Here is a 16,697-nt window from a genome sequence, read left to right on the forward strand (position 1 = left end):
TGAGATTTTTAAGTATTTTAATAAGTAAAGAAAATATCTTTCTTTGTCATTTGGGGTATCAGCTACTTTCAAAGTTCTATTTAGTTAATAGGGTGTCTTTTAGTTTAGTTGTTGTACTAAGAGTCTTAAAACGTGAAATCTTGTTGTGCAATTCCTAAATTGATCTGGGGGTTCATATCTTGTTTTTAAAGTTAATGATCTCACTGAGATCATAATGAAGTGGATTATAATCCTAGCCCCTTTTTGGGGCTATCCTGGATCAGGTATACTTCTCAAATGATCACTCTCACTTAAGATTGAGGAAGATAGATCTCATAGACACTTGAATGGGTCTGAATAACTTATCTAACTCTCCCCAAAGGAAAAAAAAACAGCTGAGCATATTACCATTCTGCAGATCGCCTTTTGAACAGGTTTTAGCCATATTATAACAACCTGGATATTATAAGGATCCATGGATCTCTCCTCAGCAATGTATCTCCGCACCAAAGAGTGTATGGAGGCAATTTCGAGTTAGTGATACAGAAGATTATGGGAAACAATAGAATTTCTAAATTATATAAAAGTTTATTAAAGAACCGAACATGCAATTCACAATTGGCAGGACTGTTATTCACAATGTTAATAGTTCTAAGAAAAGAAAATATAATCTTGTTTCTAGTATAGAATCCAATTTTTAAATCTAAACATTGTTACAGTAAAATATTTAAGATATCCATCAACATTTAAAGTAACATTTACCTTAAATCCCCGGGTAGAAGGCTACAGTGTTTAGTGAGATACCTGTGTCCCAGTAAAGGGGAGAACTATAGTCGCCTCACCGTAATAGTTGTACCTTTACCGTGAGACCCATTGGAGCAAGTCCAATGAATCTAAAGATCCCTGTGTGGTTCCAATATTTATACTGTTTCTAAGCTGCATAACTATTTTTTTTATGTAAGGGGGTGTTACCTCTTTTGCTTACCCCACTCGAGGGGTATGGGGTCACTTTTCTGTGGGAAACAAAATCCTGGTAACTTTCAGGGATTTTGTTAAATTTTCCAGCACTCACAGCAGTAGGTTTACTGGGTCTTACTGCTACAGTTAAAGTCACAGCCTGCTTTGCTGTGATTTCCATCAGGGCCCCTTCTCCTACACTGGTCTGGTGTGCCTTGATTAATCCTACAGGTTTTCCCTGTAATTTCCAGCAGTCAGCATGAAGGTGACCTGCCTTGTTACAATGGAAACACACAGATCTACAGGTGTCACTCCTGCTCTCAGTACTGTCCTTTTTGGCCTGAGGAGGGGCCCGTTCTTGCCCAGGGCTGTTCGGGCTCTTATCACCCTCTCACCTTTTACCCTTTTTGGGTTTGTGGGGGTGACTAGGGAAGGGTTTCCCTTGGGGTAAGGCTTGTGTACAAGGGTAAATTCAACTGCCAGAATGCAGCTCTTTGAAACTTTTGTTCCTCTACATGGGTTTTAATAGAAAGGGGAAGTGAGTTTTTAAACTCTTCGAGAAGCATTACCCCTTAGAGGTTTTCATAGGTGGGCTGTACCTTAAGTGCCCTTATCCACTGGTCTAAAGCAAGCTGCTTAATTCTTTCAAACGCGAGGAAGTTTGGTCAGGCTGCTTTTGGAGGGTTCAAAATTTCTGGTGGTACGCTTCCAATACTAGCTCATGTGCCCCGAGGATAGCATTTTTAGTCATCTCATAAGCTGATGAACTTTCATCTGGCAACAGTGAATAAACCTCATGGGCTTTTCCTGTTAGCTTGCTTTGTAACAACAGAGTCCAGCTCTCTGCTAGCCATTTCAGCTGTCTTGCATGCTTTTGAAAAGTGACAAAAATGCTTCCACATCCCACTCATTGAACTTTGGAATCAAATGGGAGAACTTTAAGAGTTCAGCAGATGGTCCTGAGCTAGGCATAGCTTTGTCACTAGCCGTGCCTTCACTGGGTGTACAGGGTCTCACCAAACAAAGAGCAATGAACAGTACACAACAGGAACAGGCCATTCGGCCCTCCAAGCCTGCACCGATCTTGATGCCTGCCTAAACTAACACCTTCTGCACTTCCGGGGCCCATATCCCTCCATTCCCTTCCTATTCATATATTTGTCAAGATGTCTGTTAAATGTCGCTATCGTATCTGCTTCCACCACCTCCCCTGGCAGCAAGTTCCAGGCACTCACCACCCTCTATGTAAAAAACTTGCCTCGCACATCCCCTCTAAACTTTGCCCCTCGCACCTTAAACATATGTTCCCTAGTAACTGACTCTTCCACCCTGGGAAAAAGCTTCTGACTATCCACTCTGTCCATGCCGCTCATAACTTTGTAAACCTCTATCATGTCGCCCCTCCACCTCCGTCGTTCCAGTGAAAACAATCCGAGTTTTTCCAACCTCTCCTCATAGCTAATGCCCTCCAGACCAGGCAACATCCTGGTAAACCTCCTCTGTACCCTCTCCAAAGCCTCCACGTCCTTCTGGTAGTGTGGCGACCAGAATTGCACGCAATATTCTATGTGTGGCCTAACTAAGGTTCTGTACAGCTGCAACATGACTTGCCAATTTTTATACTCTATGCCCCGACCGATGAAGGAAAGCATGCCGTATGCCTTCTTGACTACCTTATCCACCTGCGTTGCCACTTTCAGTGACCTGTGGACCTGTACGCCCAGATCTCTTTGCCTGTCAATACTCCTAAGGGTTCTGCCATTTACTGTATACCTCCCATCTGCATTAGACCTTCCAAAATGCATTACCTCACATTTGTCCGGATTAAACTCCATCTGCCATTTCTCCGCCCAAGTCTCCAACCAATCTATATCCTGCTGTATCCTCTGACAATCCTCATCATTATCCGCAACTCCACCAACTTTTGTGTCGTCCGCAAACTTACTAATCAGACCAGCTACATTCTCCTCCAAATCATTTATATATACTACAAACAGCAAAGGTCCCAGCACTGATCCCTGCGGAACACCACTAATCACATCCCTCCATTCAGAAAAACACCCATCCATTGTTACCCTCTGTCTTCTGTGACTGAGCCAGTTCTGTATCCATCTTGCCAGCTCACCTCTGATCCTGTGTGACTTCACCTTTTGCACCAGTCTGCCATGCGGGACCTTGTCAAAGGCTTTACTAAAGTCCATATAGATAACATCCACCGCCCTTCCCTCATCAATCATCTTCGTCACTTCCTCAAAAAACTCAATCAAATTAGTAAGACACGACCTCCCCTTCACAAAACCATGCTGTCTCTCGCTAATAAGTTTGTTTGTTTCCAAATGGGAGTAAATCCTGTTCCGAAGAATCCTCTCTAATTGTTTCCCTACCACTGACATAAGGCTCACCGGTCTATAATTTCCTGGATTATCCTTACCACCCTTCTTAAACAAAGGAACAACATTGGCTATTCTCCAGTCCACTGGGACCTCACCTGTAGCCAATGAGGATGCAAAGATTTCTGTCAAGGCCCCAGCAATTTCTTCCCTTGCCTCCCTCAGTATTCTGGGGTAGATCCCATCAGGCCCTGGGGACTTATCTACCTTAATGCTTTGCAATACACCCAACACCTCCTCCTTTTTGATAATGAGATGACTGAAACTATCTGCACTCCCTTCCCTAGGCTCATCATCCACCAAGTCCTTCTCCTTGGTGAATACTGATGCAAAGTACTCATTTAGCACCTCACCCATTTACACTGGCTCCACACATTGATTCCCTCCTCTGTCCTTGAGTGGGCCAACCCTTTTCCTAGTTACCCTCTTGCTCTTTATATATGTATAAAAAGCCTTGGGATTTTCCTTAATCCTGTTTGCCAATTACTTTTCATGACCCCTTTTAGCCCTCCTAACTCCTTGCTTAAGTTCCTTCCTACTGTCTTTATATTCCTCAAGTGCTTCATCTGTTCCTAGCCTTCCAGCCCTTACAAATGCTTCTTTTTTCTTTTTGACTAGGCTCACAATATCCCGTGTTATCCAAGCTTCCCGAAACTTGCCAAACTTGTCTTTCTTCCTCACAGGAACATGCTGGTCCTGGATTCTAATCAGCTGACGTTTGAAAGACTCCCACATGTCAGATGTTGATTTACCCTCAAACAGCCGCCCCCAATCTAAATTCTTCAGTTCCTGCCTAATATTGTTATAATTAGCCTTCCCCCAATTTAGCACCTTCACCCGAGGACTACTCTTATCCTTATCCACAAGTACCTTAAAACTTATGGAATTATGGTCACTGCTCCCGAAATGCTCTCCCACTGAAACTTCGACCACCTGGCTGGGCTCATTCCCCAATACCAGGTCCAGAATGGCCCCATCCCTAGTTGGACTATCTACATACTGTTTCAAGAAGCCCTCCTGGATGCTCCTCACAAATTCTGCCCCTATCCCAGTCAATATTGGGGAAGTTAAAATCACCCACCACTACAACCCTGTTACCTTTACATCTTTCCAAAATCTGTCTACATATCTGCCTCTCTACCTCCCGTTGGCTGTTGGGAGGCCTGTAGTAAACCCCCAACATTGTGACTGCACCCTTCCTATTCCTGAGCTCCACCCATATTGCCTCGCTGCATGACCTCTCTGAGGTGTCCTCCCGCAGTACAGCTGTGATATTCTCCTTAACCAGTAATGCAACTCCCCCACCCCTTTTACATCCCCCTCTATCCCGCCTGAAGCTTCTAAAGCCTGGAACATTTAGCTGCCAATCCTGCCCTTCCCTCAACCAAGTCTCTGTAATAGCAACAACATCATATTTCCAAGTACTAATCCAAGCTCTAGGTTCATCTGCCTTACCTGTTATACTTCTCGCATTGAAACAAATGCACTTCAGACCACCAGTCCCGCTGTGCTCAGCAACATCTCCCTGCCTGCTCTTCCTCTTAGTCCTACTGGCCTTATTTACTATGTCCTCCTCATTTACTTCACTAGCTGTCCTACTGCTCTGGTTCCCACCCCCCTGCCACACTAGTTTAAACCCTCCCGAGTGACGCTAGCAAACCTTGAAGCCAGGATATTAGTGCCCTTCCAGTTTAGATGCAACCCGTCCTTCTTGTTCAGGTCCCATCTGTTCCTGAAGAGAGCCCAATGGTCCAGATATCTGAAACCCTCCCTTCTACACCAGCTGCTCAGCCACGTGTTTAGCTGCACTATCTTCCTATTTCTAGCCTCACTGGCACGTGGCAACGGGAGTAATCCAGAGATTACAACCCTGGAGGTCCTGTTTTTTAACTTACTACCTAACTCCCCAAACTCCCCCTGCAGGACCTCATCACTCTTCCCGCCTATGTCGTTGGTACCGATGTGTACCACAACCTCTGGCTGTTCACCCTCCCCCTTCAGAATGCCCTCCGTCCGTTCAGAGACATCCTTGACCCTGGCACCAGGGAGGCAACATACCTTCCTGGAGTCTCTTTCACATCCACAGAAGCTCCAATCTGTGCCTCTGACTATATAGTCCCCTATAACTATTGCTCTTCTGCGCTTTGCCCCTCCCTGCTGAACAACAGTGACAGCCGTGGTGCCACTGCTCTGGTTGCTGCTGTTTTCCCCTGATCGGCCATCCCCCCCAACAGTATCCAAAACGGTATACTTGTTAGAGAGGGGGATAGCCACAGGGGATTCCTGCACTGACTGCCTGCCCCTTCTAGTGGTCACCCATCTATCTGCCTGCACCTTGGGTGTAACCACTTCTCTAAAACTCCTGTTTATGACGCTTTCCGCCACCTGCATGCTCCTAAGTGCATCCAGTTACCGCTCCAACCGATCCATGCGGTCTGTGAGGAGCTGCAACTGGGTACACTTCCTGCAGATGTAGTCGCCCGGAACGCTGGAAGCGTCACGGACTTCCCACATCTCACAGGTGAAGCACTTTACCCCTCTAACTGACATTTCTATCACTAATTAGTTAATTGATATAAAATAAATAAATACTTATTAAATCCTTACTAAATTATGATACACTTCACTATGTGGTCCCTAGTGCTAGATTTCTACAATAAATACTAAATGCTATCTAAATACAGTAATCTCCTCCCTCTGGTTTCGTTACTCTACTTATTAATTAGTTAATTAGTGTTTTAATCAATTTTTATCAGTTTTATTTTCAAATTCGGTACAGATTCCCTACCAGCCAATCAGGTCACAGCTTTCCTGTGACGTCACATTTTCAGTTTTTTTCCCACCCGAGGTATCTTACTCTGTATACTCACCGCTCCGGAACTCCGCCCTCCGAGTCTGCTCCGAGAATCCCCGAGGTAAGTTTTTTTTATATACTCACCGCTCCGGAACTCCGCCCTCCGAGTCTGCTCCCGAGTTAATTCAAGCCGCTTTAGTTCTCTTTCCTTCTTCTCCTATTGGAAAGCTCTCTCTTCTTCCCTTTCTACCCTTTTTCCCTTCCTTCCCTTTCTTTTTCCCTTTCTTGACATTCTCTCTGCTCTTTCTTTCTCTGGCATTCCAATTCTAGTCTCCTCTGTTCTAATTGTATTTTTAGCGAACATTATCCTGTCTGTTTCTGACTCTAACCCTGTCTCTGAATCCTCAAGTTCAAGTGAAAAATGGTTTGCCACATGTCTTAGGATTTCAGATTCCTTCGTTTTTGAATGGAAGGTAATACCTAACTGCCCAGCTACATTCCTCAAATCATCAATCGATAGGGCTTTTAACCTGTCCCAAGTTACTTCACCCTGGCTTAGGAAGGTACTGGCCTCGAATGTGGAGAAGTTAGTATTCTAGCAGTGAAAACCACAAGAAAACCTGTATTGAAGTTTTAAAAGTTTTTAATGGGGATCAATTTGCTTTCCCACTTCCAATTACTCGTTTGTTGTTGGGTTATGGTCCCAGACGAGCCCCCACATTTCTGTTATGGCTAAGGTGAGGAGGGGGTCACATTCGCCCCGCTTACCCTTCTTCTTATTTGACTGCAACAGAGTTTATTCCTTTTAAACATTGGTTGTGCTTACCACCTCAGTGAGTGTTTTACCTTTTACCTTTAATGTGATCGTGAAAGAACTAATCGGACAGGTTTTCTTGAGTTTAAACAAGAATGAGGTAAGTTTATTATACTGAACAAGCTAAACCCAATCTAGAAATAATAAAAAAAATACACTACACATTCACACAAATAGATTACAAAGTGTAAAGTAGATTTTTTTGGTTGGATTAAAATCCAGAATAAATAAAAGATAAATACACAGTCTGAGGTTGTATGATTCAGTGGTCTTCAGGCTGGAGTTGTATTCTTGAAGTCTTTGGCTGGTCAAAGTGCAATTTGTGGTTGGCCTGCTTCGCTCAGTGTTTTCTTGGAGGCAGAATTGTAGGTGGCTCTCTTCCCCTGGTCTCTGGCTCTAACAATTTGTAGACTTGGAGGGTCCACCATTGCAGATGGTTTTCAAACTTGATGTTTTCTGGAGAGAGAGAAAGAAAGAAGGGGGGGGGGCACACAACATTCTCTGCTGCTGCAGTCTCAGTTCCTGTTTGTCTCTTTGTGTGTAACAGAACTCCCAGTTTCACACAGCCGTGGGAGATGGTCACATGGTTCTCTAAATCCCCTTTGTTTTTAATGCGGTTCAAAGACTAAAACCCAAAACCTTTTTCAGGTGGTATTGTCAGTGTTTACTCCCTGGAGGGTCATCTCCACTTATGAATGCCTCGAGATGGCTTTTAATGTCCTGCTAACAAGGGTGATCTGGATAATCTACTCAGTTAGCCAAAGCATTGTCCTGGCTGGGCTTCTGGTTAGGCTTCTGCATCCAATTCGATCTCCTGGTATTTCAGTTGCAAATTGCAGTGGCCTTCTTGGTTGACAGCTTTTTTAAAAACGTTAACTGTTGGATTTTTTTTCCATTAAAAGTTTAATGTAAGTTTCCAACTGATGAAATAATATTTCTCATTTGGCATATCGTGTTTTCTTGACAGTTTGTGACACTCTTTGCCCTCAAATTTAATATCAAATTTGAAAATATTTTGATCAATGGTCAAAAGATGCTCCAATACTGTCAGATTGTTAACCGTTTCTGGTTTGTTACTTATCCCTAAATTTGGTATGGCATGTTCCCTTGTTGATTTCAAAACTGTTTAGAAAATTGCCCTAAATACACGCTAGAAACTCACTGTCTTTACAGCTTGAACTGTTCTGCTTCTCCCAATCCATGTGAAAATTAAAATCACCATTATACCTACATTGTTTATGCTTCCTTTTAACACCTCTTGACAACAACCAATTTATCCAGGGCTTAGCTGTACACACAGTGGAAATGTGCAGGATCAGCTCCTCACTTGCACTGAAGTAGACACCTCTGAGTGGCAACAAATTCCAATAGCCATATTATTCTGGGTCTATAGTGTCTTCTCCTCCCCTTAATGTAATAAAATAAGACTTGCAGCTGAAGGCATGGCAGCTAATGATACAGCAGATAAAATCAAGGATGCTTAAGAACCCAGAATTGGAGCAGCACAGATACCACGGAGGCTTGTAGAGCAGGAGGAGATTACAGAGCTGGGGAGGGGCAAGGCCAAGGAGGGATTTAAAAACAAGAATTTTAAAATACAGGCTTTGTTTAACCGGAAGCTGATGTAGACGAGTGTAGGTTAGCAGACTGAGGGGTGATGGGTGAACAAGAGTTAGGACGTGGGCAGCAGAGTTTTGCATGACTTCAGCTTTACACATGATAGAAGTTGAGAGGCCAGCCAGGAATGCATTGGAATAGACATGTTTTGAGGTAACTAAGGCAAAGATGAGGTTTTCAGGAGCAGATGAGCTGAGGCAGGGCAGAGTCGGGCAATATTGCAGAGGTGGAAATGAGCAGTCTTAGTGATGGTGTGGATATGTGGGTTGGAAGCTTCTCCACACAAGATTAGGTGGCAGGTTGTTCAACCTTGCCCATCTAAAAGCGAAGACCAAAGTACGGAAAGTCCTCATCAGGGAACTCCTCTTTGCTGACGATGCTGCATTAACATCTCACACTGAAGAGTGTCTGCAGAGACTCATTGACAGGTTTGCGGCTGCCTGCAATGAATTTGGCCTAACCATCAGCCTCAAGAAAACGAACATCATGGGACATGACGTCAGAAATGCCCCATCTATCAATATCGGCGACCACACTCTGGAAGTGGTTCAAGAGTTCACCTACCTAGGCTCAACTGTCACCAGTAACCTGTCTCTTGATGCAGAATTAAACAAGCGCATGGGAAAGGCTTCCTCTGCTATGTCCAGACTGGCCAAGAGAGTGTGGGAAAATGGCGCACTGACACAGAACACAAAAGTCCAAGTGTATCAGGCCTGTGTCCTCAGTACCTTGCTCTACGGCAGCGAAGCCTGGACAACGTATGTCAGCCAAGAGCGACGTCTCAATTCATTCCATCTTCGCTGCCTCCGGAGAATCCTTGGCATCAGGTGGCAGGACCGTATCTCCAATACAGAAGTCCTCGAGGCAGCCAACATCCCCAGCATATACACCCTACTAAGCCAGCGGCACCTGAGATGGCTTGGCCATGTGAGCCGCATGGAAGATGGCAGGATCCCCAAGGACACATTGTACAGCGAGCTCGTCACTGGTACCAGACCCACCGGCCGTCCATGGCTCCGCTTTAAAGACGTCTGCAAACGCGACATGAAGTGCTGTGACATTGATCACAAGTCGTGGGAGTCAGTTGCCAGCGATCGCCAGAACTGGCGGGCAACCATAAAGGCGGGGCTAAAGCATAGCGAGTCAAAGAGACTTAGCATTTGGCAGGAAAAAGGTCAGAAGCGCAAGGAGAGAGCCAAATGTGTAACAGCCCCGACAACCAATTTTATCTGCAGCGCCTGTGGTCTGTCACTCTAGAATTGGCCTTTCTAGCCACTCCAGGCGCTGCTTCACAAACCACTGACCACCTCCAGGCGCTTACCCATTGTCTCTCGAGACAAGGAGGCTGAAGATTTGGATATGTGGGTTGGAAGCTCATCTTGGGGTCAAATATGACACCAAGATTGAAAAGAGTCTAGTTCAGCCTAAGTTTTCAGCCAGGTTTCCCAGTTTGGATGCGGGAGGTGCAGGTTTCCCGGAAGCTGTGGGTTGGGTGTGGGTTTCTTTGGAGATGATGATTTGGTGCCAGTTGGATGTGGAATGTGTGGGTTGAGTGGCGGTTTCCTGGGAGGAGTGGGTTTCCCAGGAGATGCAGGTTGGGTGCAGGTTTCCCAGGAGGTGCGTGTTTGGTACCAGTTAGATGTGGGAGGTGTAGGTTGGGACGGGGTTTTCCAGTAGATAAATGAGGTACAGGTTTGCCAGGAGCTGTGGGTTATTTGTGCGTTGGGTGCTGGTTTTTTGCAGGCTATGTGTAGGTTATTTGCGAGCTGGGTGCTGTTTTTTTTTTGCAGGCTTGGTGCGGGTTATTTGCGGGTCATTTGCGGGGAGCTGTAGCTGCCGCTCGGAGGCGCTGTTTGCGGCTCCGCTCGGTGGCGGTTGAATGATGGCGGAGGACAGCGAGTCGGCGGCCAGTCAGCAGAGCCTGGAGCTGGACGATCACGACACCTGCGGGATCGACGGAGATAACGAGGAGGAAAATGAGCAAACGCACAGGTACCGACCCCAGCCGGGCGGGGGGACGGGCCTAGGGCCCGCCAGGCAGCAGGCCGGGGATAGGGCGGCAGTTAACGGGCGGCGCGGGGTTTGGGGGGGGGTTCCGAGGCAGCGAGAGCCACCAGGCCAAACCTAAACTCCCGCTGCAAGTTAAACAGCACTGGAGGAGCGGGAGCTGCAGCCCTGGCAGGTAAAGCAGGAGAGGGGCTGAGCCCCTGCACCAGACAGGTAAAACAAAGGGGGAGGTTGGTCAAGACCCTACACCAGGCAGGTTTGACAGGTTAATCAGGAGATGGGGGTCATTACCTGCGGGTTGATCCCCTAGCCTTGCAGGTTTGTCATGTAAATTGGCAGGCGTGCCCCAGGCTGAGTGAGGTTCAATCCTCTACCCGCTGAAGGTTTGGCAGGTAAATTGGGATGAGAGTCAATGCCCTGTGTAGAATTGGCAGGTAAATGGGGTTGATACCTGCCAAAAGGATTGGGCCTCTGGGCTTGGCACATAAATTAGTTTGGGGTTCCTTGCCTGAGGCTTAATCCCCTGCACCATGAAGGTTTGCAGGTAATGGGGATGGGGGCTTGATGGAGTGAGATCAGGAGATCACTTGCACAGCTTATCTGAAAGCTTGAAAGGTTAAAAACATCGATATAGCTTTTCATTTCAACATCTTCCTCTTGTGTCCCAGCCACTGCCTCCAGCCTGCTGTTCGTGTGTTTTTAAATTCTCGAGGTATTATCTGCTTAAAATGTGCGGTTATTTTATGTGAAAATATTTTGTGTCCAATATGGTCATGAAAGTGAACATGAGGCGATCTAACTGGAAACTGACCCCACAAATACAGATAATGTTGCCAAGCAGATGAAGAAGTGGTGGGGGCTAAGAATAGATCCTTGGGAGATTCCAGAGATAAGTGTACGGTAGGGAAGAGAAGCCGTTGCTGGAAATGCTTTGCCTATGATAGGTAATCCAAACTAGGGGAGTTCCACTGAGCTGAGTCATGGAAGAGGATAGTGTCAAACTGGGATCTGCTATCACTGGAATCACTAATTCTGGTACTGCCCTATTAAAAAATATTAGGTTTAATATATTTTATAATTGCATTGTATTCAATATCATTTGAATAGTGTTAGTAATATTACTAATTTTTTCTTTTGCACATATAAACTTCTGATAAGTGAGGCAATTTTTTGCTAATGTAACACTGAACTGCATGCTGGTTTGATTGTTAAATATGATATCTCTAAACTGGGATTAAAATCATGAAAATAAGTTAGCATTCAGAAATTATTTCTTCCACAACTGAATAAGTAAAGCTACAGTGTAGTTATGTATCCAATATTGTATTATTTTGTGTTGGTGAAACTCTTGGTGGAAACGGCACTTACATTTTTTAAAAGTCTACTGTAGTGTGTTCACCATGTACATTTATTTCTTAACTGTAGTCAAATACGTGGTTAGCTTAGTGTTTTGTAGAGAGCTTTGGTCAAAAGTCACAACTGAATTACGTGACCTGGTTGTTAGCTGTATATCGAACACAAAAGATGAAACCCTTTCAATGACTATTGTAAATACACCCTCGATAAGTACAGAATAATAAAAATGCTTGAAAATGTAGGGTTCTGTATTTCATGTGGGTGAGAAGAGCAGGGGGTTGAGAGAGTATGCTTGAAATACTGATTGTTGGGACTAATTAATCTAATCAAGAGGTTTAAGTAATGTCATGAACTACCACAAATAACTGCCATCTGAAAGACAGGATTGAATTCTTGGTTTGAAATTGCCCTTGTTTGTGTCATGCCTACGTTTATATAATTTACATGTTATAGAGTGATTGTTTTTACTTATATTCACTTTTATGAAGGTTGCTGATCCATCCGATTGCGATGCAGAAGGATTCTTGTTCCACAACTTATCAAGAAATAATATGCAATTGAGTGCCGACTTAAATATAGTCAATTAATTATGACTTCTTTGTCACTAAGATTGAGACCATCCTTTGAGCTTCCTCTGCTGCTTTCCTTTGCCCACCAAACCAAACCTCCCGCTAGGCATTTCCTGACCCATGCTTTTTCAACTGTCTCTCTCATGCTATCGTTGAGTTCATCTCTGCTGTGATGTCAAGGAGCTTACAGGGTATGATAAGACAGAAAAGGAAAGCTTATGTCAGACACCAAGAACTCATTACTACAGAAAGCCGAGAGGAGTATAGAATGTGGATGGATGAAATCTAAAGGAAATTAGGAAAGCAAAGAGAGGGCATGAAAGAATATTGGCAAGTAAAATCAAGGATAACCCAAAAATATATTAAGAGGATAATTAAGGAAAGAGTAGGGCTAGTGAAAGACCGAAAAGATAGCCTATGTGTGGAGGTGGAAGATGTGGGTATGGTTTTTAATGAATACTTTGTATCTGTCTTCATAAAAGAGGGAGACGAGGCAGCCATTGTAGTTTAGGAGGAGGAATGTGAAGTATTGGATGTGATAAACATAGGGAGAGAGGAAACATTAAGGGGATTAGCATCCTTGAAAATGGATAAATCACCAGGCCAGATGAAATATACCCCAGGCTGTTAAAAGAAGCCAGGGAGGAAATGCTGGGAGGTCTGACCTTCATTTTCCAGTCTTTGCTGGATACAGGTGTGGTGCCAGAGAATTGGAGGTCTGCTAACATTGTATCTTTGTTTAAAAAGGGAGGGAGGGATAGACTGTATAATTCCAGGTCAGTCAGTCTAACCTTGGTAGTGGGCAAAATATTGGAATCAATTCTCAGACAGGGTAAACTGTCCTTATGCACAGATTAATGAAGGATAGTCAACATGGATTTGTTAAGAGAAAGACTAACTTCCTCAAAAAATTCAATCAAGTAACAAGGAGGATTGATGAGGGTAATGCACTTAAGAGGTCTATATGGATTTTAGCAAGGCTTTTGACAAGTTCTCGCATGGCAAACTGGTTTTAAAAAAAATAAAAGCCCATAGGATCCAGGGGAATGTAGCAAGCTGGACACAAAATTGGCTCAGTGACGGGAAACAAAGGGTGGATGTTGGTGGATGTTTTTGCGATTGGAAAGCTGTTTCCAGTGGAGTTCTGCAGGGCTTTGTTCTAGGTCCCCTGCCTTTTGTGGTATAAACAATTTGGACATCAATGTAGGGAGAATGATCAAGAAGATTGCACACAACAAAAAATTGGTTGTGTGGTTGATAGGAGGATAGCTGTAGTCTGCAGGAAGATATCGACTGGTCAGGTGGGCAGAAAAGTGGGAAATGGAATTTAACCCAGAGAAGTGGGAGGTGATGCATTTGGGGTGGTCAAACAAGGCGAAGGAATACACAATAAATGGGAGGTAACTGAGAGGTGTAGAGGAAATGAGGGACCTTGGAGTGTATGGCCACTGAAGGTAGCAAGACAAGTTGATAAGCTGGTTAAGAAGGCATATGGAATCCTTTCCTTTATTATCCGAGGCATTGAATATAAGAGGGAGGTAATGCTGGAAGTATATAAAACATTAGTTAAGCCACAATTTGAGTACTGTATGCAATTCTGGTCACCTCATCACAGAAAGGATGTAATTGCACTAGAGAGGGTACAGAGGAGATTTACGAAGATGTTGCCAGGACTGGCAAAATGCAGCTATGAGGAAAGATTGGATAGGCTGGTGTTGTTTTCCCTGGAACAGAGGAGGCTGAGGGGAGATTTGATTGAGATATACAAAATTGTGAGGGGCCTGGATAAAGTGGATGTGAAGGATCTATTCACCTTAGCAGAGAGGTCAGTGTTTAAGGGGCACAGATTTAAAGTGATTGGTAGAAGGATTAGAGGGGAGATGAGGAAAAGTTTTTTTTTAAACTCAGAAGGTGGTGAGGGTCTGGAACTCACTGCCTGAAAAGGTGGTAGAGGCAGAAAACCTCATCTCATTTAAAAGTTGCCTGGCTGTGCACCTGAAGTGCAGTAACCTGCAGGGCTGTGGACCAAATGCTGGAAAGTGGGATTTGGCTGGATGGCTCTTTTTTTTGGCTCAAGTAGGCAGAATGGGCCAAGTGGTCTCCTGCTCTCTCGACACCATTGCTGCTAAATGCTGACCACCAAACTTAACTTCCTGGTTAAGATGCTGCCAGACCTGCTGAGTATTTCCAGCATTTCTTGTTTTTATTTCAGATTTCCAGCGTCCGCAGTATTTTGCTTTAATTAACTTCCTGGTCTCCATGCCAGTTGACATTCTAAATGGACCCTCTCAACTTTTCTTCCCCACCCTTTCAAAACCGCTGTCATCACCCCATCCTTAAAAAAAAACCATTCTGTTCTTGCAAACGACCATCTCATTTCCAACTTCCCTTTCCTCTCCATAGTCCTTAAACATGTCACCTCCCAAATCCATACCTCAAACTCCAGGTTCGAATACTACCAGTTTCTGCTCTTGCTACAGCACTGAAATGGCTCTAATCAAAGTCATACAAAACATGCTCTGCGACTCTGACAATGATGCATTATTCTGCTGGTTATCTTTGACCTCCAGCCTTTGATGCAGTCGATGTCACTATCCTCTTTCACAGTTCAGCTCAGTGGAACACCCTTAGTTTGGATGTGCTCTTTGCCCATCATAGCCAAAGCATCTCCAGAAATGGCTTTTCTTTCCTATCCTGCACCACTGTCTCTGGAGTCCCCCAAGTCTTAGCTCCATCCATTTCCTTATCTGCTTGCTACTCTTTGGCAACATCATCTTTATTTGTGGGGCCAGCCTCCATATACGGACAACATTCAGCTGTACCTCTGCATCACATTTTATGCTTTAATACTAATTTAGGTGTAGCTTGTGAACAGTCTTGATGGGACTTAAGTAACACGTGACATAAAATGTCTGTTTCCAGGATAGCTTGCAATGTCAAAGTATAAGGTGCGTAAGTACACAATAGTAACACAGATATTGTACAATATTACTATTTTTGCTGCATCTCTACTTGATTATGTGATTAGCTGATAGTCTTAATGTGCTGATTTTTCAGGAGTATATTAATACTGGCACCTGCATTAACCTTGATTTCAACAATATTTTGATAATTAAGATTCTGTCTGCTAAACATGCCAAGTATGAGGAAACTGATTTGCATTATGGCATTATCCTTTCACTCTGGGACTTGGATCGCGATTCAGCCCAGTCTGATGGGATTCATGTTTCCGCTCCTGTTGGCTGTGAACAACATATTTGAATGATTTCAACCCAGTTCCTAGTAGGCATAGATCTACATCATGAATTGGCACTAATGATTCATTTATACTTGAGGAAGAGGAGCTGTTTATAGGTGATATTTAAAAGCAGTGCCAGTGAGCAGCCATTGCTATAATGTTGGCTTGCATTTTTTTCTGGGAAATTGGCATAGTTGTAGGTGTTCATCCTTAAACATATGTGTAGAGCTCAGCTAGCCAACCATAGTAAAATTTTTAATTGAACAAAGCTGATACAAGAGTTCCAGTACTGACCAATAATAGCTTAGCCAGGACTTTAAATTATGCAAGTAAATTTGTTATTTATTGTAGTACATAGTACATCGATGAAATCTGAAAATGCCAGCCCTTGGCTTTTAAGAAAGTTGAGTCTAATGGCACATCATATATTTTCAGTCTTAGACACCTCCTGTTAGCTCTATCAGATTTCTGCCCCTGCCACAGTACCGAAACGGCTCTTGTCAAAGTCACAAATGACATCCCATGTGACTGTGACAAAGGTAAATTATTCCTCCTTGTCCTTCTCGACTTGTCTGCAGCCTTTGGCATGGTTGACCACACCATCCTCCTCCAACGCCTCTCCACTGTTGTCCAGCTGGGTGGGACTGCTCTTGCCTGATTCCGTTCTTATATTATTATAGCCAATGTATCACTTACAATGGCTTCCACACCTTTACCTCTGGTGTCCCCTAAGGATCTGTCCTTGGCCCCTACCTATTTTTCATCTGCATGCTGCCCCTTGGCGACATCATCTGAAAACACAGCATTAGTTTTCACCTATACACTGATGACACCCATCCCTACCTCACCACCACCTCTCTCGATTCCTCCACTGTTGCTAAATTATCAGACTGCTTATCCAACATCCGGTACTGGATGAGCAGACATTTCTTCCAGTTGAACATTGGGAAGGCTGAAGCCATTGTTTTCAGTCTCC

General features: G+C 44.2%; 1 protein-coding gene across 3 annotated transcripts in view; it reads left to right on the top strand.

Moving 5' to 3' along the window:
- Positions 1-10,401: 10,401 nt before the first annotated feature.
- The window catches only part of nmt2 (N-myristoyltransferase 2), a 69,471-nt gene continuing 63,175 nt past the window's right edge, over positions 10,402-16,697 (top strand). For all 3 annotated transcript variants that reach the window (XM_068012873.1, XM_068012888.1, XM_068012882.1), the window contains exon 1: positions 10,402-10,543. In XM_068012873.1, coding sequence (XP_067868974.1) covers positions 10,431-10,543 — 113 coding nt within the window. In that variant the 5' untranslated portion in view covers positions 10,402-10,430. The remainder of the gene's footprint in view (positions 10,544-16,697) is intronic.

This window comes from Heterodontus francisci, chromosome 2 (genome assembly GCF_036365525.1).
Source record: "Heterodontus francisci isolate sHetFra1 chromosome 2, sHetFra1.hap1, whole genome shotgun sequence".
In the NCBI taxonomy this organism is placed as follows: Eukaryota; Metazoa; Chordata; class Chondrichthyes; order Heterodontiformes; family Heterodontidae; genus Heterodontus; species Heterodontus francisci.